Here is a 26,989-nt window from a genome sequence, read left to right on the forward strand (position 1 = left end):
CCTGTTACGAATTCTGTACTGTACTCTTGCGTCCTTTGTCACAGATTTCGTCGTTAGCTATCAAGTTTGGTTTGTGAGAGGAAAATCCACCACCACCAACTTTTGTTAACGGTTATTGAACACTTGTTCCGAATTTCAAACAACGACATTTGAACCACCCTGTTCAGATCATTTGAGGTTTGACAGCTCAGCAACCGAGAAACGTCATCACAATTTTACCAATCGACAACAAACAAGTCCTGCATTGCAGTGCATTGCCGTAAAAGATGGACTACGAGAGCGATAAAGTGCTGAAATTCATCTTTCCCGATGATTATGAAGGTATGCAAACGTTGTCGATAAGAAAAGAAACTATCTGTCCAAGTGAAGATTTGATGAGTGTTCTCTATTTCAGAACTAACGTCGCAAGATACTTCGGACGTGGTAGATTATTTGCTTAAACTTGGCACGTATAAAACGGAAGATCTAAAGAAGGAAAAGGTGCGCTTACAGGACGAGCATCGACAGAATGTGGAGCAGACGCAGGATCTGGCCATTTCGAACTATCACACCTTCATCCGGACGGCGGAAAGTTCCCGTGAAATCTACCGCGAGTTCGTGGAGACGGAAAAGAAGCTCGATTGTTTGAGTGACAAGTGGCCCAAGTTTATTGCCGCTTGTCAAACATTCCAGCAAGGTTCGGCGGATATAAACGCGGCCCGCCGTCTAAATTCGCTAACGCTGATGCGCAATGCGGAGCTGTTGGAAATTCTCGAGTTGCCGCAACTGATGGACAGCTGTATACGCGAGGGCAAGTACGAGGAAGCGCTTGAGCTGTCGTCATACGTGCAGCGGCTGGCATCGAAACATGGCGGCATTCCTGTAATAGCGGTACGGTAGTACCCTGCAAGGGATTCTTTCTTTAGCTGGAAGTTTTTTCGATATTCATATGCTGTTGTTGTTCGATTTACAGAGCATTAATGAAGCAGTGGAAGCAGCATGGCACACAATGTTGATGCAGTTACTGGCACAACTGCGCACCGATTTGCAGCTCCCCAAGTGTCTGCAGGTGGTAGGTTATCTGCGCCGAATGCAAGCATTTTCCACCAGTGAGCTGAAGCTTAAATTTCTACAAACGCGCACCAGCTGGTTGAAGGATTTGCTTGCCAGCATTCCGACAGAGGACACACACGTTCATTTGACGAAAACAATCGAAGCAACACGGGTGCATCTGTTTAACATCATCACCCAGTATCGGGCCATCTTTCCGGATGACGAGGAAACGTTTAATCCGTCGACGGTTACTATAGGCAACGAGCGAATGGCGGGCGAAGAGGGAAAAATTTTCCACTGCTGGCTACACGACCAAATAGTGGAGTTTGTTCGTTCGCTGGAGCGGGACCTTACTTCGAACGATATCACCTCGTACGATACGATCCTCGGCCAGTGTATGTACTTTGGGCTTTCGTTCAGTCGTGTCGGCATCGATTTTAGAGCTCTCGTTGCGCCCGTGTTCGTTCGCGTGATTGGCAATAGATTCCGCACCGCGATATCAAGGGCCACAGCACAGTTCGAGCAGGATATTGAGCGATACACGCTCATCAATAAGGTTCCGAGCATGATCCGACGGCAGCGAGATGATCGCACAGCTCGTCCTGATGATTCGGGATCGGTTCAACCACCGGAAACGTTGCTTGATTTTGAACCGTTAGCGATCTACTGCAATGAAATACTGACCATCTTCAACGATCTGCGGCTCTGTTCGCCAGTCGCCCTAGCCACCATGGTAACGGAACAGTTGGAATGTTCGCTCGAGCAGGTTTGCCGCGGGATTCTAGGGTTTTATCGCCAAGAACAGCAAGCTTTCGCGCCGACCGAAAGGGAATGCTTCGTACGGCTCTGTTCCTGCTTCGCGTACGACCTCATTCCGTATCTGCAGCGCTGTATTCACGTGCTGTTTCCACCGGCCACCCTAGCCAGCCAGCTGGGCATCAATGTGCTAACGCTTCAAAAGCACGGTGTAACGTACCTGCGGCAGAAAAAGATACTGGAACCGATCGGTTACCTGTTACCGGATCGGATCGACACGGTAATCAAACAGGTGGTGGATATGAACGTCGATGCTTCCAGCGAACAGGAAAAAATCCCTCTTGGTGATTCCGTTGAAGTGACCCCAAAAGAATAAAACGTTATTGCACTAAATAAAAGCATATTAAAACGAGAAAAACACAAAAGCAATGCCTTGTATTTACTTAGTAAACAATATTTGTATTGTGAGTTTATTCTTTAGATTGTAACCCCCATTTTTAATGCAATAAATTAGTATTTTTAATGCAATAAGTTAGTATTTTTAATGCAATTATTTTATTATAATCATGAGTACGAAAACGTGTCGTGTACAGGCACCTTCAGCGCTTCAAACTGTCGTCGGATCTGCACATTATATTTTCTGCATTTGACCGATTCGAATCACAAGAGAGCATGCAGATAAGAGGTGACTTCAATGCGCTCGTATCTCGTACTGCTCTTTAATCTCTCGTACCGCTCTTTCGCTTTCGCATGCGAACACAGGAGTGTGAACGACAGTGTAGGTAAGCCGATTGAAGGCGAGCGCAGCCATCTCTTTCTATTCCTTTGCTTCTCCGACGATTGCGCAACAAAAATCCTCTCCGCCTGACTACCCATACTAACGATCGATCTTGCACGTGTTGGATGATAACAGTACCTATAGCTACCAGCTGTAGCCTCCTGTTGAACATGTTCTCTTGTTGTTATGCAAGATTTCATCCGATGGTTTTGGAGACACGGTGAAACTGAAATTTCTCGCACAAATCGCGTCGATCGCATCGGCGCTGCGTTACTGTTTTAGATACTGTTTTATTTTATGTATTTCTGTGGGAACTGGAATTTCTTTCGCGTCTATAGCATCGGCATTCTTCAACGGTACGGTGACAAACTTTATTCCACAAATTAAACGTTGCGTTACTGTTTTAGATACTGTTTTATTTTATTTATTGCTGTGGGAACTTGAATTTCTTTCGCGTCGATAGCATCGGCATTTTTCAACTTTATTCCGCAAATTAAACGTTGCGTTACTGTTTTAGATACTGTTTTATTTTATTTATTTTATTTATTGCTGTGGGAACTTGAATTTCTTTCGCGTCGATAGCATCGGTATTTTTCAGCGGTACGGATGACAAACTTTATTCCACAAATTAAACGTTGCGTTACTGTTTTAGATACTGTTTTATTTTATTTATTTTATTTATTGCTGTGGGAACTTGAATTTCTTTCGCGTCGATAGCATCGGTATTTTTCAGCGATACGGATGACAAACTTTATTCCACAAATTAAACGTTGTTTTACTGTTTTAGGTACTGTTTTATTTTATTTATTTCCAGGGGAACTGGAATTTCCCGGAAATCACGTCGATCTCATCGGCATTTTTCAGCGATACGGATGACAAACTTTATTCCACAAATTAAACGCTGCGTTACTGTTTTAGATATTGTTTAATTTTATTTATTTCCGAGTTTTCACATCACGATTTGCGGGCTTTTTTACCAATGCTTAGAGCTTGTTCTTCTTCTGCCTTCTCTTAATAACACGATAAAGAAAGAAAAGCCAACCTCCCTCACGCGTCCACATTGCTGTTGTGTCTTCCTTTCTTTCTTCCTTTGATTACAACATGTCCTTACGCTCCTCTGCCTTGAGTTAGGAGTGTTTTTGCATTGAAAAGGGAGTTAAACCAATGTTACTGCGCACACGCCTCCTCTGCTAACTAGCCTAATACATCGGTACATAGTTGTATCGTAATATTAAATTATTTTCTTGCTAAATTGCGCAATCAACCCCTACGAAAACAAGTCTTATGGTGTCTTGTGGTGGTATTTATCTGACAGAATCTGTATATCCTGTAACTGATAGCTGCGCACGTGGTCGGTCATTTGCATTGAAACCATTTTTAAATCTAGCTCATATGGCATACGGTACGAATTGTGCTTTAATGTAGAGTGCAACAGGAAAATAGGGTAAGAAAAATTGTGTTGCAAATGACTAGATTTTGGACATAAAACCGTTTTTCTCCTTACAATTTTCATTTCAAACTCGTTTTAACTTATTCGCAACGGGTGCTCTAGAGCGTTGCAATAATAACTCGACTTAAGTAAACAATATTATACCGATAATAAGAAATCCGAATTTATTAGGTGCACACAGCTGAGAAACTGTTCTATTTCATTTAGAATCGGGTTATGCAGTGATCTCGCAGTACAAATTATGGTCATGAGAGTGTACCTATGTTCAGATATTGGATTTTCTGCCTACAAGTGGCGCTATCAGCGGACCAGTCTAGAGGTTATACGTGACACTGTGACTGTGTAAACATTTAGCCACGGCATGTTACCAAAGGATCTAATCTGCTTGATACACTAGATAGTTGAAGATCCAAACAAACCGTCCTTATGCCTTGAGACGAGTTTCGCGACACGGCAATATCGCAGTGATGGGTCAGAGTAAACAAAATCGATATCCTTCTTTACATATCTGTATCTGGATAGCCTGCAAAAGAAGATAATATCGATCTGCTGCCAGCAAAAGGCCTGCACAAACATTCCAACCCAAAGATGGAAAGAAACCTTTATCCCTTTTAGCAGATAGAGATAAAGAGTATGAACAGAGCCAGTATCTTACTTGTGCACCTAATAATTCAACTGCCGAGCCCCTTTGCCCTTGGCGGACTATCTCGACGCGTTGCTAACAATATTATTTATATACAAATGAGAATATATGAATGCGTTGCCATGCTTTCCCAACAGTGCCAAACTGCCAAACTGAAATCCGCAAGCAAACCAGAAACGGACAAAAATCGAACGTCCCTTGCCGCAAAAACGGGGTGGACCGAGTAGGGGTTACTTCTACATGTAATGAATGCAATGCTGGTATTTCACTTTACGCGCCAATGCTCAAGCGCCTCGCTTGGTTAGTGTTTTAAACGAGAAATATCTCTAATCGCGCATAGCTATAGCGCACGATAAAGCATACGATCAAAGCGGAATCTTCCCTTAAGCTGGTCTGTCTCTATGTTGACTGCATGAAAGGTATGATATATCTGGTTTTGTGGTAAGTATATTATGAGTATAAACTTGTGCTTGGCTCTAAGTGTTCTGGTGTCCCCACGGTGTGAAGCGTACTTTAATAAATGGAGGTTTTTCCGTACCGTTACCATAATTGGTAAGCAAAAACACCTGATAGCGATATTTGGAGGAGGACTTAACTAGGCGCCAGCGTATTACTTCCCCCCACAGTGGTTTGAGTCTCGGATGCCGTGCGCCTACAGGTCTGCAATATCCTTTTGACAAATATAGGCACATTACATGCATTCAGGCGCTACGGATCTAACACACGAACCTGTTCAAGTTATGACGCGAGAGCAGAAGTAATACACATACCGCCACCATATTCTGCTGTATATCTGTACGTTCAAAAAGCGAACAATAATGGCTATACGTTAAGATACGTGATAGATGATAAACGATTGCGTAATGTATACTGTACTGTGTAATGAGTTTCGTGCGTTGGTTCGATCATACTTTGCATACCTTCAGACCTTCCGTTTTGTCGTTCACAGTTCGGCGGCAGTGATTTGAACTGGCAGTAGAGTTTCAGTGTCGAGAAATGTGCTTTGTCCTTTGGCCGGATTCCTAGAACCCGTCAGCGTTTCGAACCGATTGGCCATTCTCTTGAGAGTGCGGAGCGACAAATTGTATGTGTATAAATATTTCCACTAAATACCTCCTAACCTAAACCTACACTTCTTATGCTATTCGTTCACGCACGCTCCTTATCTGTGGCTGCTCGTTTGTATCAAATGTAATGGAAGAAAAACGTCGGACGAATATCTTTTACCATCACACCTTCCCATTCCCACATAAAAGTTTTGTCGCCTCCTAATCAAACTGTTCCCTCAAACTGTTGTTCTAGCGAATTGCTTCCATAATGTATCATACGTTACGGTAGTATATGTATATAGTACAAAAAAGAGATGCATTTGAATAATACCTCGTTGTATAAGATGATGATTCGATAAATGGACACCGGTTGGGTGGCACACCAACGTTACTTATTCCGTGGGTTCCTTCGGATATTCGCTCTGCAGGCAGTTCCCAATGGCTACGACGAGTTGGCTGAACGATGGTCGTTCTTTCGGGTTTGCCGACCAGCAGGATGTCTACAGCAAATACATGAAAGATGGTAAGTTGGACGCCGAAAAATCAGAAAGTGGCAGAAACTTACCAACACCTTGTGTAGCGCCTCGGGCGTTTTGTCTGCCACCTTCCACTCCAACTTGCCCGTCTGGGCTGCGGTAATTATCTGTTCGTCCGTTTGCTCCTTAAATGGCATCTCGATTGCATTCGTGAACAGTTCCCACACCAGTACCGCAAACGAGTAAATGTCACTTTTGATGGAGTAATCATCCTCCTGGAAACATTCCGGTGCCATCCAACGGATCGGCATTAGCTGGTTTCGATGTTTGCAGTACTCCTTGCTGTACTTATCGCGCGCCAACGCGGGCATGGAGATTTTGGCCGAAAAATCACTGCTAATGATACAGTTTCTGGTTGCCAGATCCCTGCGGGAAGATAGAGGTTAGTAGTAACCAAACGAGGGCAACAATACAATGTACACGCTTACTTGTGTATAATGCGAGCCTTATAGATAGCGTCCATTCCGCGTCCGATTTGGTGCGCTAGGGCCAGAATCTGTGGCACGTTGAGGGGTGGTGGTTTCGAGGCGCCATCCTTCTTGTTGTCGACGGTTCCGTTCGGTGGTAAAACCGGCGACGTAGCCAACAGGAATTGCTTTAAGTCTCCCTAAAGAAGAAGAGTTTTATGTTAGTTCGTTGGTAGGTTCGAATAGTCAACCTGTTTTTCCACTTACCCAGTCAGTGTACTCCAGCAGGAGATAATGTGGATCTTTATCCCGACATAAACCAAACAGCTGTACCACATTCCTATGCGAAACCGTGCGGAACAGTTCGAGCTGACGGCGGAACTCTGCGCAACAGTGTTCATCCTTCACCTTCGTCAGTGCCTTCACCATGACTGGCTTATAGTCGTTCTCTGGCCGAATTGCATTCAGTTCCTCATTTGACGGCCGTTTCGTCACAGGACTTTTGCGTTCATTCTCCGTTGTTAGTTCCGTACTGGATGGGCCTACCTCGTCTCCAGTGATCGGTTCCTGTGTGGCACTTTCTTTGGGCGGTGGCAACCGGCAGTCATTCTCACGCATCTTCCCAATGTACACGTCACCGAAATCACATTTGCCGATCTGCAACAGGTCGACGACCGCCGACCGTGGTACAGCTAGCTGTTCCAGCAACGATCCCGAACCGGAGGATTTCTTCGACTTGCTCGAATTAACCGTATCATCACTCTTGTCCTGTCCATTGTCGGGACAGTTCGTCGATGGATCCTTTCCACCGGCGGATCCGTTCTTCTGCTTGCTTCTCGAACGACCGGAGTTTGCACCAACTCCACCATTCTCAGCACCAGCCGCAGACGTTTTGTCCGGGAGACACGGTTCAATTTCGCAGTTCTTCAGATCGACATCGCCCCCATTTTCCTTGGACGAACCCAAATTCAGACGAGCTTTACGAGCTGCCCGACGATGACGGCACCAAATCATAAGACCCACTACAAGAATGATGTACGCAAAAGCAACTGACATAGTGATAAGAACGGCACGTGTTATAAGAAATCCATCTTCCGTTGACTCTTCCGGCATGACCATCCCATCGGACGCTGAAGAAATAAAGGAGAGAGAGAAAGATGTATTACCTCCGTCAAAGAGAAGTTTCCTTAGCAGATTTTACGACACTTACGTTTAACGATCAAATGAACCTCTTCCCGTTTCAAACCAGCACTATTGCCGATGGTACAACCATACCGTCCATCATCTTCCAGGTGTACCTCCGTCAGTACGAGTGTGCCATTCTCCAGGATACGATACCGTTCTTCCTCGCTCCCATTCGCATTGCCCACCCGTCCATGGAGGTATTGGAGGTCTTTGTCCCACTGGATGGTTGGCTTTGGGTCACCGGTAGCAACGCAGTGGAACTGTACCGTACCGAGCTCCGCGACCTGTACCGAACCTTCGGGGGCAATCTCAAACTTCGGTGCAATCACCACACTCACCGACACGCTTGTCCGTATCTCACCCTGACTGTTCGATGCGACACACGCATAGTTTCCGCGATGTTCCGCGGACACGTTACGGAACACCAGCGTACCGTTCACGTCGTCAATCGAGTCCGGCAAGCCCGAAGGACCGGTCTCTGTCACTACCGTCCAGTGCACCGTTGGGGTCGGTGTGCCTTGCGCCTTGCAGTGGATTTTGGCAACGGAACCCAGCTCGATATTTTTAGTCGTTGGTGGTTTCGGTGTGAAGCGAAGGTTTGCTGCGGGAGGGAAAGAAAATGCACAAAGGACATGCTAATGTTAGCGAGCGCTACTTAACGGTTGAGTGTGCGGGATGTGATAAACAGGAGCGGTTCGCTTTATCTGTTTCATCTTAGAACCCATTCACTCTGCAGTTCTTTGATGTGGTTACACAGGGCACGCTTCTTTCTGTCCCCCAATACTTACAAATGATTTGTAATTCCGCTGCCGTTGAGCTGACCAGAAAGTCACTGGCATTGTTCGTTATCTGACAGTCGTAAGTTCCTTCGTCGCTGGCCACAACCGATCCAAACACAAGCGACCCATTCGTACGGTCCACGTGAATGCGAGCTATTGGGAAGCGTACAGAGAATTAATATACCAGTGCAGTAAGCGAATCCTTTACATTAACAACAACCGCACCAAAAGAGGGAATCGTGAGGGAAATAAATTCTTTGAAGTCTTTTCCCCGTTTATCGTACTATCTTAGATATATTTTAGTGGCTATAAGCATATTAAAGCTTACCGTCATCCCGGAACATGGAGCTGCTCTCCGTAGCTCCGGACATGGTAACCATGTCGTCCATCGTCACCGTGGTAGTCTCCGCCATATTGTCCCACCGGCGGATCACTTTGCCATCTTTCCGCCACCGCAGCACGAACCCTCCGCCACTGCTGTCGTTGCCCGCTGTTATCCGGAAGCCACAGTTAAACACTACCGGCTGGCTCTCATTAACAACCGTCGTGACCGGATGCAGCACGATACGAACCGGGGCAGGGCCGGCAGAAAACGATTGCCGTTCGGTGGCTAGTTGTAGCTGGGCCGGAACCATCGCTTCATCGCTCATCGGTAATAGTGGACGGTCTGTGCTACCGTCGGCCAACGAACCCAACTGACGGTCGCCCCGCTTACCGCGGCACAGTAGCAAATTGTGGTTCTTGGTACAATCGATTTTACCCTCGCCTAATGTGGGGGAAGAAAAAGCGTTACCAACCAAGCTTTCCATCTTATCGCATCACCACCACCAACACCACCGGTTATGGTTGTTCCGATACCTACCATAATTGGTTCCTGGTTTCAGCTTGAGCCGATAGTTCTTTGTACTACGTAACGCAATCCGCCGACTACCATCGGTGCGGGACACCACCACCAGCAAACAGCTGTACACGCCATTATCCTTCGCTGATGCGTTTTTTATGTGCAGCTTCCGGCGCTGCAGCTCGATGTGGGATGATTTCGTAAGCTTTATCTCATTCCTTGAAGCAGAAGAAGCGAAATGAAAGATGTAGAGTGGTTGGAAATGATGCAGTTTTCATGTTTTCTATCCGTGCCTCTTCGCCGGGTTCGCTTTCCCGTGAAAAGCGATCGGCCACTCCTTGCGAAACGTCTGCTTTGCTTCCCAATTTAAATTCTGTCTGCGTGGATAGTTTTATTTTCGCGCGAGACATGTACAAGAGGCACAAGAGAGAAAAAAAAGCCGAAGGTCCTTCCCCATCTTGAACGTATGCTCCTCCACTTAGGATGCACATATATACACACATACATAAATGGCATGATGCACGTTTTCCCTGTGCACGATGATGGTGCCTGGTGTTGCAGTTTCCTGCTCGTTTTCCCACTAACTTTACATATCACTGGAACGGGGCAGATTTGCTTGTGTGAGCAAACCACACACGTCAATCGTGTCGTGTTTCTGTTCCAAGGAGCTGTGCGCGCTCTGTCGTCATGCATTTGTCTGCACGGGAGACAAAGAATGCGCATCCCGAGATTGGGAAGCACACCGAAAGGATTTGTAAGCCCTTTGTCTTTACACAGATGTCACAGCTGGACGTGAAGCATTGTATATATGAGTTGTACTACACGAAATCTATGTTTCATTTGCTTTTATATTACACGTTGAAACAGTATAGTAATACAAAACAAACATTAATCACCTCTATCTCTGTTTGCTATAACACCGGCAGCTAGTGGCCATATGTCCTCTTCTCTTGAGATGCAATAAAATCAGTAAATTCTGTCAAGATCGTCCAAAAGCAACTGATTTAGATACCAGAAAAGCTGGCATAAACTACCAGCAATCGAAGGAATCGACGCCAGGTTATAGCTAAGGATGTGGCCAAGTGGCAAAGGCGAGCTTTAAAGAAGAAAGACCAAGAAATTTTCGTTATTTAGTACTACGGTACTAATTCAGCATAATATTACAATTTTTTTTTATTTCTTTGTATGTATTACGATGACAAAAATACACTTTATCGACTACATAACGACGGTACAAATGAGTGATTAAACCGAAATTCATTTTTTCCCTTCCCTATTATAATCAAACAAATGCGTAACTTATCGAAATGAAATATGCATCACACTAATGGAAGGTGCAAACTGCATCTCCATCCACCATCATCTCCTCGACTGTGGACCAAAAGTTGGTCGGAAAAAGTGAGCCAGAAAGGGAAAGATTATTATTTTTCCTACCGATTAAACACAGCATCAACATTTCATCAACGAACAACGGCACTGTTGGCTGGAACTGCGAAACGTTCCTCTCTCCATTCGGTTTGTGTGTTTGAGGTGAAGTAAGATCAATTACGGCACGGAAGCTTATTTTTCATTTGCCATTTAATTGAACGGTAAAATAAATGAGCCCGCTTAAACGCTTCTTCGTTATGGGCTGCATATGTGTTGGAATTTGAACTCATATGTGCTGGAACAAAAAATGCTGATCTCCTCCGTCCATCCTGCCACTTTTGAATGGGAATTGCTTTGGGAAGTGCATCAGCAAGGTGTACCATCGAAACACATCCCCAACAGGGCGGCCGGGTTGGAATTCACTGGTACCAAACAAACATACATTCATATCGACACGTTTCGAAGCTGCGGAACTGGAAGTTTGGTTAGTTTAGTGGCTTTCAATTCCTTACCTGTACCATTCGACGTGAGTCTCTTCAGACGGTTTGCCATCGCTGCCGGGGACTTCGGTGATGGCTTCCTGGCTCGAGTGACATTTGAGTGAAATGCTTCCACGATCCGGATCGTGCTTGAGCAGCTGAACGACCGGTGGTGAAATTCCTGTAACGACACAAAGAAGAGAAGGAAGCGATTGGTACAAAACGTCTACGCAAAAAATCACGTGTATTGCATTGGTGATCCGAATTATGGTGGTTCTAGAACGTAACGCTGGGTACAAGTTTTATTTTAAGTTGTTTGCTTCGACATTTTTGTTTCAATTAATGGTTGAACAAACTTCCACAAAATAACTGTTTAAACGTGATCGACCCATGAGAGTACTCCACACAATAATACGACGTGACGAATGTGACTCCTCCCACCTTATAGTTCCTAAACTCCCATAAACAGTAAAACATAGCACCAATACAAACTTAGTACAAAATCAATAAACAAACTGCTCTAAATCTTCTGCTCTTTTTTAGTTAGATAATTGTGCTCCACACTGCTCCCCGTCCGGGGTTCCGGAGTGATCAGAATCGAAATGATCTTGTCTCCCATCCCCACACTCCGAAGGAGCGATAATGCGCCAAATCTTTTGGGATGGAAGGCACGCAAGACCTACGGACCCCCAGCGAAGACAATAACCGGCGTACGAATAACGTAGGGAAGCATCTTAATGGACCTAAAACACACTGGACCACATTTCTGCCAGCCATGGCTCAATGTCCTTTCGATCTAATCCTTAAATTTCGAAAACAGGGAAAGAAACGCTGGGCAGACCACAATCTTGGCCGGCATGTTTATATCCTTTGTGTGCCGTTGTGCTCAAAGTCTGCTCAATTGCTCCGCTCGCCAGCCGAGAGTCGGGAAAGTTTTTTTTCCCAGGTCATAAAAAGTTACGAGTTTTCTTTTGTGTCCATACCGTGGTGCCTGTGCATTCGCATTGGAGTGAGATGTATTTTTGTCTTCATCCCTCTAAACAACTCGTATCCGGATTGGAAGGATTTTGAGTCTATGTCTGGACCATTCCAACATCTTGCAGAAACACGGGAAAGCGACTGGAAATAATTGGGTCGTGAAGAGTAATCGAACAGTTTACGAGCCAGTGTGTTGGCCACATCGATAAGGGTCGTATTTTTTTTCTTTGCCCGAAACTATCGATTGTTTCTTCCTGCACACGCCCCGAGCGTGCTGAGAGTCTGAATATTAATATTTAAACTTTTGATGAAGATGCTGCAAGTACTGTTTCGCGGCTCTCGACTCAGGTTGGCTACATTTGTGAACAACTTTCGCATCACACTCAAATGGAATGACGAGAGCACTCAGTTAAGCTCGTTTGTTGCGGAACAGAGTACGTAATGATGAGATTACATCGATAAACGCTGTAAAAGGCTCACTGAAGCACTGCGGAGTCGCTACCGGAAGAATTGCCGGGCCCAGAAGTTGTAATGACATGAAATTTAATTCAATAGCTACTCGTAGGCAAAACTTCCCAGCCACTACTAGTCACTCTCTCTCTCTCTATCTCGCCAGGTAGAGAAGAAGGCGTTCTTCCAATTTTATTATGTTTTATCAGTTGTGATTTAGTGCTGACTTCAGTAATGAGTTCACCATGAAGTTTAATCGAGGTCAGTTCGATTGAGTAAGTCAGGTTCATTGCGACTCACCAAGCACACCAATAATGAAGGAAAAGGAATTGCTCATTTGGACAAGCTGGTGGAAGAAAGACGACTAAGGTAATTCAATAAACAAAGTTAGCTCCACGCAGTGGAACGAATCGTGCCACAGCAGAAAGATTTGTGTGATTGAATGGAATTCGTTTAATTACCCTATTCTGCGAGGGAGGGAGGGTGATGGGGAACTTACTTCAGCCACGATTGTGGAACATCCAATATTGTTTAATGAGACGGAACAAACACTAATTTGGGCATTGACAATGGGTGGGCAATTGTGGAGGGCAACTAAAACTGTAGCCTTTAGTAATCGATGGAGTAGCAGAGCTTTTCCAGCTTTTGACGAGAGCGTAACAAAACGTCGAAAAGGAAGTGTGCTTTGCGAAGTTTGCTAATTGCTTGCCTGTGGTAACTATGTTTGTTGAATCAAACAACAATTCCACGCCATTTCATGGTTACGATAGACAGGGAATAGGCAAGTGGGTAAAACAGTACTCTGTAATGGCGTCAGTGGTTGCTTTGCTTGTCATAAATCAGTACCCAAGCTGGCTGCCATCGATCACAAGCCTAAGACCACGATTTGCTGGGAAAATTGGAGCATAACGCTTGCATTAGTATGCATCCGGCAACTGCGTCCTATTGATGTGGCCAATCAAACACCAATCTACACACACATGTGGCCGCCATATAGATTGTACCATTCACTGCTATACGAGTGTCATAAATTAAAGTTCCCAGATGCCATCGGACGGTACGAAGATCGCTATCGAAAAAGCCCATCCGGTCGTGACCCGCACTCGCTGTACTGCTCTGCTATGCGGCATTTTGTCCATTCATCTATCCACCAAAACATTGTCTCATTGGGTGGGATTCCGGAGGGGATGGCGAAGAGGAGTTATTCAACTTCGAAGGTAATCCAACGATATCAATCTTCCCAGTGGCCACTGTCGTCGCGATTTGTCCGGAGAGATATGTGCATTCTAGTGTGGAAGTATGCAAAAGCGCCCTCTAACTCCTACCCTGTCCTGCACACTGGACGTTCTGCATATTCTGCTTTCTCCACAGACAATAAAGAACCCATAAATCTCTGGCGCACACACACCCAGGACGAGAGTGCCGTGTCCCCGGCCGTCATTTTGCTTCATTTTGGCGACTTTGGCTCACCTTCCCTGCATCCCCACATCGTGCCATGCATCGGTAAGGGCAAAAGTAAATCCAATGCCTGCCCATTCCGTTGCACGATGAGGTGATTCACACCGTGCCGTGTATGTATTCTTGTTAAGGACAACGTTGTACATAAGCTTCTTTTGCCTCATGTGAAACAAAAGTTTTGCGCGTTCGGGGCCATTATTGGCCTGAACCTACACGAACAAGCCAGTAGTCGAACAGTCGCCTCTAATCTTATAGTGTTGCATCACAAAGATATTCGGATACCACACACCGTGTCCCAAACGAGAACTCCGTTGATTAAGAGATAAGTTCGCAACGCCCGGTTTGCAGTAAACTCGCCGCCTAACATAATGCAAGACTAATTATAACCCACAAAAGTTTGCCTTTCATGGCCGAGGACATATATGCAACAGCAGTTGGGCACTTTGTCTCCGGGTGGATGCGCGGATGACGCACACGGAGGACTCATCGCTTGCCAAAATAAAAGGAACAGGATGGGAAGGAAACTTGCTAGACATCTGACCTGGAAAGTGCAGTCGCCGAGAACCAAAGGGAAAAACTTTGCAGACTGCTCTAGTGGAGAGAGCAAGAGCTTTGCCATGGAACTACAATCATTCTCACTTCCTATGGGGGCGTTTCCCTCTTCTGCGGGGGGATCCGTAGCAGCTGGTACAGATGATGAATTTTCGGCGTGCTGAGTGGAGTTTGCACTTCTGCAAGCTGGCCACCAGTGTCAGGTTATTGCTACTGGGTGATGATGAGGATGATGACAAATAGTAATTTAGTTGTATCTCCGGAACTAGTGGTTGTTCCGGATTTGATTTTGAGAAATGGGGGAAAGAGGTAACAATAAGTCTAACTCACAGTCCGTGTCCTTGTGTGTGATAATCCACACTGATCCATAATGATAAAGTACCACAAAGCACCTTACACGGGGGGTTTGAACCTCGTGGTCATATTCGTAATGCATTAATAAACATCGCATTAAGTGCATCAGCTTTAAGGATGCCTGGTGTGTGCATTGGCTTGTTCACTCCTTCGTTATGACACCTGTCAATGTGGCGCATCGGTGTGCTGAGGTGTTGAGAAGAGGATAATCCTTTTGTCTAAGCACACCCAACACAAGCACCGAACAAAAGACAAAGCCCCATGTGCCGGGGAATTACCTTCAGCTTGAAGGACTTCTGAGACTTGCGAGAGGATCGCACTTCGAGGCAGATTCAGCAAAAAAAAAACACACACATAAAAGGCCCGTTTAGATCTGGGAGTGTGCATCACTTGAAACAATGCAACTTCTGTAATCGCCAGATAAAACACGACACATGCTAACGTAGTCTGCACGTTGTACGCCACTGCACAATCAAACAGGATGGTTTGCTTTTGATGTCTGGAAATGCTGTGGCCAGCAGCTTGGGGAACAGGGTATTCGAGTGTAGGAATCCCGGAGGCAGATGCATAATGCGATGACAACACAATTCATCACACCTCATGCGTAGTTCTTGTTTTATGTATCTTATATTTCTTGTATTTAAGCACGACATATGCACACACGACATATTGTGCGAATATCGTATGGCGTTATCTTCAACACAGAGCTGTACTAAAGGTGCTACGTAACGCTTGATCAAAAAGATGTAGGAGTTCATTCACTGAAACGCATATGCATCGTCTCAATTTGGTGATTCCTACATTAAAGCTGGATGAAAGGAGTACCAAGAGGAAGAATAAATAGTAATATTAATAGTGTGTTGATAGTAGTAAGAAATATTTACCAACCCTGCTAGTACTCATAGCTAGCAGAATCTGAAGTGCATTCCGTGTGCATTAATTATCAATAGGACCAGGATTATCAAGAGCTATACAATGTGTCTGAATGAGATTTGTTATGGCTTTCTCTTCGGTTGAATTCCTGCACCGTCCTTAGAGACTCAGACGACAAAAACACCCAAACGCACCATCAAACATGAGTCTTACATTATGGCATTCCTTCCTGATTAATACAAAGTCAACTCTTCGCGAACGCATGCGTGTACGAGAGTTCCCGTTTTTCCAGCGTTTTACCTCCGACGTTGGCTCCTCGGCACCAACTCGTTAAAAGCGCCACAAAACCAATCGGCAACGACAACAACTGCAGTCGGTGCTGGTGGTATGTTGTTGGTGCTTTTGTTTGATGAGGTGTTGAACATAAGTAATTCCGTGTGTGAAGATCAAACAAAGCGGCTCAGGGCAGGCCCACGATGCAAAAACACAAACCCGACCCTACGAAGGGAGAATCTCGTCATTATTGATGAAGCGCATAAAATGCAAATGCAATGTAGCGCGGTGGTTTTGTTCGCAGGATGATGGCAGCTGGCTGGGGCGACGTTGATGGCCCATATTTATGCCGTTGTAAGCGCGACTGCGGTGAAGTATTTGCATACTCATACTAATGCGTTTAATTCAGTACAAAATGTAAGGCGATATTTACTGAGCTTGTGTTTGCATAGCTTTGGCTGTTGATTTTCCTGTGAGGGGAGAAACAGTGAAAAATCACAGTATTTCAGGGCTTGCAGTCGCGTAGAACGTCAATTGAATGTCATACAAATTCTTTCAAAACGGCAAAGGTGTAAAATTTAATTTCCTTTAGAAAAATGAACCTTAACAGCGCGTGAGGCCTTAAGAGGCAGTTTTAGTGTGTGTGGTTCTGTGCTACAGAATGAAATTTGCATATGCAAATCGAACGAACCGGTCGTCCTCCCTGTGGGGTTAATACCGATCCTACACTCTTCTTTTCCTCTGTTCCGGAAAACGACAACCGAGCAGGTCGTTGCATAAAGAAACCAACGCGCTTTATTCTTTTCTTCACTTCAGGATGCATTTTCCTGCAGCATGCGAGTATACACCGGAGTGCAATCAATGGCGTTGACGTTGGTTGGATCATTACGCTTCGAAGGTGTGCTTAATAAGTGTGAACAAGATTTCACTTCGACGCTGTTGTTCTTGTGAGCGTTCTCTTTTCCATTTCTCGCACCTTCGTTTCGGTGAGTTTGTATGGAAGAGACGTTGTTTGGATGTATATTAATTGAAATGCACAACAATGTTTTATTTGCTGTTCCTCATATTTTGGCCGATATCAGTAGTATTAGTGGCCGAACAGTGGGCAGTAAAAAAAATTTAATTATCAGCAAACTGAACTAATGATAAAAGAATTAAAAAAAAAAACCTAATTAAATTTAAAAAAGCTCACATTGAAAGCTTTTCTTCATCTACGGATACCGGTACTGAAAAGCTTCCATTATTCATGCTACTGATCGGATTATGTCTCCCGGGATTACGTCCGTACTTCCGAAACTGCATCCTGTCTTCACTGCACACTCCGGATGGGATGCCAAATATTAACGATTAAGTAATCAACTTAATTGGAGTAAAGTAAGAGCTTTCCTCTCTTGCACTAATCCTTTGCTTTTCTTCCATATTACGCTCTGGCGCTATGAAAAGGGTAAACAAAAATGATTTCCAACCACAAAACCTGTCCCTACTATTCGCCTTCTCTCCACCTCTCCAGCGGCTGTCGGCACTTGTTGACCGGCGCCGGTAATAAATGAAGTCTGGGTCAGGCATCACATTACCCCGGCGGCCGAACCAGTATCCAGTGGCCGTTACGATATGCTTGTAATACAGCACAGCCAGCGAAAAAGGATACACATTTTCCCACCCAACGGCGATAATGCCATGGAAAATGTCTTGGAAATAACTTCACTACTGACAGTATCCGGCAACGGAGGAGCAATGACGGACGGCAGTACATTATCCACCGGTCAACATGGAAACCAAATCCTGCCTGACGAGCGAGTCTGCAGTGGTTACAGGGATAAAATGTTTCCGCACCGGATGGATTGTTGTGGATGCGCTTTTTCCGACGCCTGGCACGAGAAGGGAAAGGGGAACGATTTTGCTGCGAGAAAATTCCTATTCCATTTTGCTTCCTGAAGCACCTCTTCTCTTGGGTAATCCTGCGCCAGAAGAAAAACGAGTAGGTTAATTAAGAGCAACTACACAACTCCGTCAAGGAACCCAACCCGGAAGTGCCAACCCAACTGAACCCCCTTCTTTTCGTAGCATTCCTCTTTTTTCCGACACTAAGAGCTTAAAGCGTTGCGAAAGTTTTTGGGAGAAAGGATGGAAAATTATTTTGGGAAAGTCTTTGTTGATCTCGGAGCAAAAAAGGGGTGCGACCTGGCGCAGGGAAGCGACTTTTCGTTGCAAGGGCTAATTGGTTTGCTAATTGTTCAATTAGGTTATCCTTGTAGCACGCATTTAGCCGTCATTTGCTGCATCAAACTAGATGTTGGTGAGAGTTTTACAACAATTCTTTACGCATGTGACAATTAAATAAAAGTTGAATTAAGCTCAAGGAAAACCTGAAATATCCAGCCCAACAACTTCAAGGATATAGTGTCATAAAGTAGAAGCTTGCAGACGATAAACTGTTATCGCTCTAACTCTTCATAATCACGAACTAAATACATCCCACCGGGTGAATTTATGCAACGCCAGCTATTTGCAATTAGTGAATGTTGCTGAAACGCATCCGACCAATCGCACTCCATCCGGAAAGAGGATCCCAACCTGATGATAGTGCTAATCATTGTGTTGTGGTTTTGTTTGCTCTTTTCGCGTTCAAACATCATAAACTGTGAACGGTGAACAACATCCATTCGCCTGCCCGTGCGTAATTAGCCCATTTTCACTAATCACCTCATCCCCTGAATGAGGAACAGCAAGACTGGCGAGGAATTAGGATTCGAGTAAATTGATCCAATATTCTTCATCGATAGTGGAGCATAAAATCCACGCATGGGTTTTGGTTGCTCCAGGAACTCCTTTGAACAGGAGGAAAGGTTTGTGGAACGTGCGAACATGGATGTGTTTATTAACATCACACATATTACTTACACTGTGGATTCACATTACATTCGAAGAGTCTTCTCGGAATCGGCACAGAGATCGCATCCTACCGACGGGAGGTGAAATGTTCGAGGGTAAGTCAAGCGTTGTGACTGTCGAAATCGAAGACTTCGAGGGTTTTATGTTTGCGTAGCATTTACATTCTATAGAGTGGGTAAAACCATTCACAAAGATCACCATGACTTGCTCATTAAAATAACACCTCTCACCTCTCACCCCGTGTGCTTTTCCCACCCCCTTTCCTGGGCTGTGGTTTTCACTGATCGTGTAAAATATTCACCCGATCGGAATGAGCGCCGTAAAATGGAAATATCTCTCTCAAGCAAAGTTTCCGATTCCATTCACATTCACAACTCGTACCAAATCGCACCCAAAGAAATCAATTTCCGTTCCAGGTCACCCACTCACTCTGTTTCGATGGGACACAAGCATTGGTTTAATAATTTCCTGCATTTCCTGGCACCAGAGTTTCGGTGACGCTTTTCAATTACACCCATTCCATTCAATGTTGCAACCCGCACGGTTCAAAAGCTCGCAACAGGAAAAACAACACAAGTGCAAAAAAAAATAATAAACAACAAAAAAATGTCGAAAGGAATCATCCGAAATATGCGCTCCCGTGCCATTGATGATGAAAATTATGCCGTTCGCGTTTTCGTGCGTATTTGTACTGGCAGGAATGCCACAATTTAATGCCTGCCGTAAAATCTCAGCTGAGTTTTTCGCCGAATCAATCAGAAAGGGACGCTTGGAGAGGATGAATAGAATATGAATATCGGTAACGGGGGACTCGAGCTCAATTGCTGAAAGTTATTTTTTTTTGCGGGAAAGACGTGTTCTTTGGAAGATATCAAAACTTTATGGTTAGCAAACATCAAAGACCATTTTTTCCTCTGTACACACTGCATTATTTCGCAACTTGGAAAGGAAACGTCATTAGAGTGAGTAAGCATGTAGATACTTGTCGTACACCACAACTCGATAGCTTCTTGTAATGCCCTATGACTTCCACGAGCCGTGGCGGAAGATATTGATGCCTGGAACCACCACCGCAGATAATAAACATGTCATTAGATGGTCAAATCGAAACCACCGCTTAGCGGGAATCATGTACCACCCCAACCCATGTCAATTGTGTATCCTTCAAAGCGACCATCAACAACCACAGCCCGCCCATCACAAAGACGACCGACATCTTCATCGCCAACGATGCAGCAACATGCAACAACAAAACCCCATTGTCGCCAAATGTCTCATTCCAACATACCACCGAGTCATAGTACGAGAAAACCGTCCACCTCCGACTCACGCCCGCTACACTTGCCGCAATCGCAAATCGCCAATGGATGTTCCATGTTCTACAACAGCGGCGTTATCGTCTTCGTTTGCGTCTTTTCGCCGCGCGCTCACTGGCGTTTAGGCTTGAGGATGTCTGCAATGAGCATTCAATCGTAGCATAGACACATCATCCTACCTGCCGTCCTCTAAAGGTCCCCCCAGTCGGGCCATTTCCATCGACTGAAGATGTCAAGCACCGTCGACACAAGATGCCGCCATGACCGGGGACAGCTCAACAGTGTGTTCGCCCTCTTTCACCAGTGATCCACACTCAGCTAGCAAGGATTGCACCGGATCACCCAGTGCAGTGAGCGGGTGGTTGAAAATTGAAAATGATTCATGATGGGAAGCCTCCACTTCAACTCAGAGATGTAACGGTTTGACCGGTGGACCCAGGGGAGCAGGAGAGTCACAAAAGAAATTCGCCCTGGTGAATGTGTTCCATGTTACAGGAAGATATTATTGACGATAATGATGGAAAAGGCAATGTGTCAGTAGCATTTGAAGACTTACAGGCACACACACACACGCACCCAGCTTCATTTGCATGCCATTAAATTGCAGCATTAGTGCGGTGAACGATTCACAAGCTTATGACTGCATTTTACAGCCTATTCCATCACCGGATACACACAAGACACACATGCATTTTTTACATTAAATGCATGTACAATCATGCCAAGCGTATTAATATTTTCTTAACATAAACAAATCTGCATTTGAACCTTTTTGCTGATTCATGAGAATATTCGAATAAGTTCAAGACATTTTAGAAATTTTCCTTGAGAACAAAGTAATTTTGGGATCTCTCTCTATGTCTTGTCGCGATAACTTCCGCGATGCGCCATTTTGTAAGTCTTATAAAAAAGTATTATTTGGTGCCATTGGTCTACCAAGTACACGCAAGCCAGTTACGCGTCATATTGCTATATATTTTCACCCAAAAGATCTTTAATTGTAATACAAAATATACTCATGATTTGGCCACTTAATTTTAATTGAAGCAGCAAGTTTCAAAATTACTTAGTAAAGTTTGCCGACCACTGGTCTAAAATCTTCTTCAGTTAGAACGTCGAGTTGGAAATGAATTTGCACAAAGCTATTTAAATTTGGATATAAGTACAACAGTTACTTATATCGTAGATGATGCTCCTTTACAGGGAAATTGCGATATAATGTTACTGCTTTTATACCACAGTACTGCACATACAGCAGTTGTACAAGACAGATCTGTTCAAAATAAATGGGATATCGCTGAAAGGTAAGATTAGACCATGTATAGCTCTCGATTGCATTTCTCTTTGCAACACGTACAACTTCATAAGGGGCATTCTTTCACCAAGAGTGCACAAAGTGCAAATCTGTCTTGCTGAATTTTCCTCCTCCTGCTTGCCAATTCTTTTCTCTGCTAAGAATACAAGTTTATTTATTGTTGTGCTGAAAAGGCAACATGAGAGACGACCCCGCTCGTCCTGTTTCGTCGTGTTGCACCATTCCCCACAAAGGGAACTTTTTAAATGAATCTTTAAACAGTTGAAGCAGCGCGCGCCAAGGAAGCGAATTTTACAGGATGGAAGGAAAGAAAAACTAATCGCACTCGAATGTGTTGCCGCTGTGCCGGCACGCTTAAACGCAGCAGTGGAGAGTTCAATTGGAAATAAAACTTTTCATCGCTCGTTAGGAACGCGCGCATTGCAACGGGGAACGGATTTTCTTTGGCTCTTCGGAAAAGATTGCAACACTCCCTTGCGCTGGTGAATGTTTACGCGGCACAAAGCGGCTATTTTGCTGAAACTTTTCACTCCACTGTAGCAATGTAAATAGTACATAAAGTTACTATATTGCTGAGAGCAACCAGTGCGAAGATATTTTGCTTTAAGAAGTTGATACCCCAACCCAACTAACCAGGCCCGGGTGCGCACTGTACGCATTCGCGTTCGTGCTAAAGCTTACTCCTCTGGTGAAGCCTTTTCGGTCGGTTTGGAAAAGCGATTGCGGCAAGCTTAAAATAATCCAACATTTCGACGAGTGGACGAGTACGTTAAGAAAATATTAACCTTTCTTTCCTTCGTGGAATTGGAAAACGCTGTGTTGCCTACCCGGCGGTTGGATGTTTTCATTTGGCATTCGCTTCCCTCGCTATGGACATGACGAAAAGGCAACGTTTGCGATGGTTGGCTGCCGGCGAAACGAATGATATTTTCACGGATACCGTTCACGCGCGGGAAAGTACACAAGTGGTATGCGCTTGTGCAAAAAAAAACGAAAACACAGGACAAGAAAGAGCAATGGAACGGTTTTGGTGTATTTATTTAATTTTATATGTCTTTTTTGTGCTTGTAGCTATCAACCAACTAACCAGGACTGCAGTACTGCACGGGTACTTTAGAGATCTCAAATCGGTTCCCCGTAGCTGTTTCGAGAGAATGAATTTGAAGTGGATTTAATTAAAACAGGAAAAGTTTCGCCGGCGGTTCAATGTGGTTGGATGCTTCTTGTGAACCGTGGAACAAATTTATACATGGAGCGTATTCTCTGCAACAAAAGGGCACCTGAGATATTGCGCATGTTAGAGCGCTTCGATAAATGTATGCGCAATTGAAATATGCAATGCTTAGTCTAACGATATAAAGCAATATTGTATATCTCATTGTAGAAAAACCTCAAAATTAGAATCATTCAAGATTAACAGTGCAAAACAGTGGGATCAAAAACTTACACAATTGATTATTTCTAAAAAGATTTGATCGCAATTATTAGATATTTAATAACTGAAGTTTACAAACTAAATTTGTTGTTCCTATTCATCCTCTTTATAGAGTACCAATGGAAGAGCATTTGCGCACTGTCTTGCGATACGCGTTCCCATCAGGATCAGCTGTAATTGCTTAGAATTTCCGCCGAGACACATAAGTCTGTCTGCACCGCACATTAAGAAACCAATCCCACGTCGCTTGTTCGCGGCGGCATCAGCTTTTGCGTACAAATTTATGCCCTCGGTAAAGGAACAAACGATGGTCACGACTCCATCGAGAATTTGTGAGAGGTTTTGGAATAGAATTGCTTTTGCTGTGTTAGACGGTAATGAAGTCTAAGTTTGTTCAATGACTTTAGAAGTTGTGGAGATGCAATTGCAAACAGAGCAAAGAGCAAGAAAATATTCACTGCGCGAATGAAATTACAATCGTAAATATTATTCCGCAACGGCTCCTTTAAAGTTGCTATTCTGCTACGAAACATTTGAGTTAGAACGCCTCGTTCTGGTCATAGCAGAATTAGAGTTCCTTTCTTGATGTCCTTTTCGGCGTTCTCTCATAAGCGAAAGGTTTTCACTGCATTCCCATCGCGGTGCAGCATAACTTCCAACAGTGCTGCACCGCGATGCTGAAAGTTATACACCGATCTTTACAACAAATGCACACCATCACCACCGTTCGGTGAGCGCATTCAGTTGTGGTTCGAAATAACTAAAATGGCAACCGGTGCCCCTTACCAAATCACACATCCGGGCCGGCCGAACAGTTCAAAGCGCCCAAACACCACAGACGCCGCCAAACCGGGCGCGGGACAGCGAACTGAAACACCCTAACACGTCTCATAAACATAATTATTTATGATCTACCTTCTAACGGGTGGCTGCCATGGAGGGCGAGTGTCATTAATGGATTCTCCTCCGCCAGCTCCAGCTGAAACACGCGAGAAGGCAGGGGATTTGGGACGAAACGAGCAAAAGGCGTAAGAAGAAAGTTAATAAAAATAAAGGTTGCTGGTACATGGTCCTCATCGCGGCTGTCTCTCTAGTACAGAGCAGCAAACATTACCACCCTGCTCCGATGCATCGTTCGGGTGAGTTTGGGTAGTAAACAAACGGCCACCAAGCACTCTGTGTGTGTGTGTATTGACTGCGAACTACGGTTTTACTGATTTTTCCCTTTCCCTTCCAGAACCAGACGTGTAAACTCCGATAACAAATTGCAGCTAGTGCCATATTTCCTTCTGCGATGTCCTGCCAGTACCGTGCGAGGTGATCGTTCGTGTCGGACACCGGTGCGGTCCGTCTAGAATTTTGGATCTGTAGAAGAAGTTTTTGGATGTGAAGTGATTCCATCCACCAAACCCACCTAATATGCAGCCACTTTGCAGCAGCACCACGAGCACCGAGCATCCAAAGATGCATCGTTTCTCGTGACGTCCGAATAGTAGCGTCCTGACCGTCCCTGCTACAATAACTGTCAGTGGCTGAAGGTCCTGGCACCCGAGTGGACGAGTCTGGTGTCGAATTACTTTCGCACGGACCAAACCCCACCTGCACGCCCCGAGACTCCCGAGAGAACACACATACAAAACATCAAAGCCGACACGACGGGCTGAAAATCGGAGTAGTATTTGCTCCAGGAACTTCCAGACATTGACGGAATGCCCGGGCAGGGGATGAAGTTTATGTTTGGTTTAAACGGCACAATTTACAGCTGGAATTATACACATATGTTGCCAACGTTACGATACGGGGTAATCGGAGTATAAACTCCGGACCAAGACCAGACCAACGGGAAGTTTTACGTTTGTCGGCTCAGCCCATATTCTCAGACCCGGTTGAGATCCCAAACACCGAAATGACTCCATTTGGCGTCGCCTTCTAGGGATAGGATTATTGGGTAGCTCCAAACTGGGATAATGGTAGTAGTAGTAAATTAAACATAAACATTCAGTTTTGAGGGAACAACTGGAGTACTGCTGCTGTTGCAGGGTTAGACGAATAGAACGACTTTCACATGCATAGGGGAAGCCAGATATTTTATTGCACTAATCTGTTAAATTATTAACACTCGTGTCGCACCGCGGGAGGTCTAGAACGGGAGAAGACGATGCGCAAGATGTGTTCACGTAACGAGAATTGACACTTGGATTGTGTACTTGCATAGGGATAGAACAGACACACAGTAGAATAATGCAGGGTGAAATTTCGTCAGCGGAAAGCAGCGCTGCACAGCAAACGATTCAAACAATTTTTGCATACACATTTAAAGGTTTCTCCAATGTTTAATATGTTTTCCTTCGTTCTTCATTCTACTGTTTCCCGGGTGGAGAGCGTAATTCGACCTCCGTCCTGAGCTGCTTACACTTGATATGCATTGAGTGCACCCATCGGGTTGGATTAATGTCAAAAAACGACCAGAAAAAAAGGGCACAAGAAGGACACAAAACCATGCCAGCCCCAATATACCGATACACCGGCTGGCATGATTTTGGCATGACTACCACCCGACATTCGGTGGGATAGTGTTTCATCTTAAATACAGCTCCTCTCTTCTCGCATCATCTCCACCTAAATGACTGCCGAAGAGAACCCGGTGATTAACCAGGGATAATCTTACCAGACATCAAAGTCGAAAGGAGCAGAGGACTGTAGATCGACTGTACTGACCCGGCACAGACATCTGGTTGAAGTTGTTCGCGTTCGAAGCTTGTGATGTGCAGTTAATGTAAACAATTGGCCGATACGAGTCGATGCGAGGAAAACTTGCACCAAACAAGGAGGTAGCGCAAGAGTAAATAGATGAGATGAAAGATTTTTCACAGCTGAAAATTATTTGGGCTCGTTTATACAATATGATATGATCTTTATCTCAGTCACCCAATACTTCATGTTCAAGGAAAAAGTATTTCCCATTACATATATTTACTATTACAAACTGTATACTTTTTTGTACAATTTGTAATTGAAAACTTTGTACTGTCTATACGACTTGGGATTATTTCTCCCAATTACTGGCCACCAATTTCTTGGCACCGGAAACAGAACCCACGTAGTAGCACCGATCAAGGTGCAATCTAGCTTGATCGTTGTTAAAATCGCTGTTTATCGCTGCGTTTTACGATCAGCCTTCCATATATATCCACTTTGGGAACATTTTTATTGGGTGCCATCGAACGTTTAGCGGTACCCGTAGCTTCCCATAGACCGCAAAGAAAAATCGCACAAAATCGTTAACGCATTAACGAGCCTCCGTGTTTCTTGTCAAGCCGGTTCGCTCGCTTGATCACTCGCCCGCTAAGTGCAGTTAAACCGACACTGGCAGTAAAAGGCAGGCAAAAAGGAAAGATGTAAAATTTACGACTTTCCCATATCGGACCAACCGGCAGGACGATTTTGTGATGACTTGATGGCGATTTTTGAATTAAGTGTTTGTTGCATCGGGTCGCTTACTTCCATGTTTTGGGGCTGCATCAAAATCCGACCACCTGATACCATGGGAGCATTTTTATCGCGTTCCTGCACTACTTTCGCAGTCATGTTTAATACCTTCCGGCAAGTGCTGTAAACGTTTGATTTCAGGATTTGAAGGATCGTAAAAATATTTCCAAGCAAAGAATGACAGGTGTGAGATACTGTTCTAACGTTGTTGTTTTAGTTAGTAAAGTAAAGGAAGCACACTCAACAGAAAGAATTGTTTCCAAAAGATTATTGAACGTACACGGTACACGGCAGATCAGTC

At 44.6% G+C, this 26,989-nt stretch overlaps 2 protein-coding genes across 2 annotated transcripts in view; one reads left to right on the plus strand and one right to left on the minus strand.

Moving 5' to 3' along the window:
• Positions 1 to 226: 226 nt before the first annotated feature.
• On the plus strand, positions 227 to 2,203 carry LOC128297105 (conserved oligomeric Golgi complex subunit 8). Its single transcript, XM_053032670.1, has 3 exons — positions 227 to 321; positions 395 to 870; positions 953 to 2,203. Exons 1-3 carry the CDS (start codon positions 267 to 269, stop codon positions 2,162 to 2,164), a joined length of 1,743 nt encoding a protein of 580 aa, XP_052888630.1. The 5' UTR covers positions 227 to 266; the 3' UTR covers positions 2,165 to 2,203.
• A 1,307-nt stretch (positions 2,204 to 3,510) lies between these two features.
• Positions 3,511 to 26,989, minus strand: part of LOC128301912 (tyrosine-protein kinase-like otk) — a 52,044-nt gene continuing 28,565 nt past the window's right edge. Inside the window, exons 4-12 of the mRNA XM_053038586.1 lie at positions 11,337 to 11,484; positions 9,478 to 9,674; positions 8,944 to 9,381; positions 8,625 to 8,768; positions 7,862 to 8,437; positions 6,919 to 7,781; positions 6,673 to 6,851; positions 6,274 to 6,610; positions 3,511 to 6,208 (exon numbers count right to left, since the gene is read on the minus strand). Coding sequence (XP_052894546.1) covers positions 6,101 to 6,208; positions 6,274 to 6,610; positions 6,673 to 6,851; positions 6,919 to 7,781; positions 7,862 to 8,437; positions 8,625 to 8,768; positions 8,944 to 9,381; positions 9,478 to 9,674; positions 11,337 to 11,484 — 2,990 coding nt within the window. The 3' untranslated portion in view covers positions 3,511 to 6,100. The remainder of the gene's footprint in view (positions 6,209 to 6,273; positions 6,611 to 6,672; positions 6,852 to 6,918; positions 7,782 to 7,861; positions 8,438 to 8,624; positions 8,769 to 8,943; positions 9,382 to 9,477; positions 9,675 to 11,336; positions 11,485 to 26,989) is intronic.

Source organism: Anopheles moucheti, chromosome 2 (genome assembly GCF_943734755.1).
Source record: "Anopheles moucheti chromosome 2, idAnoMoucSN_F20_07, whole genome shotgun sequence".
NCBI classification, from domain to species: Eukaryota; Metazoa; Arthropoda; class Insecta; order Diptera; family Culicidae; genus Anopheles; species Anopheles moucheti.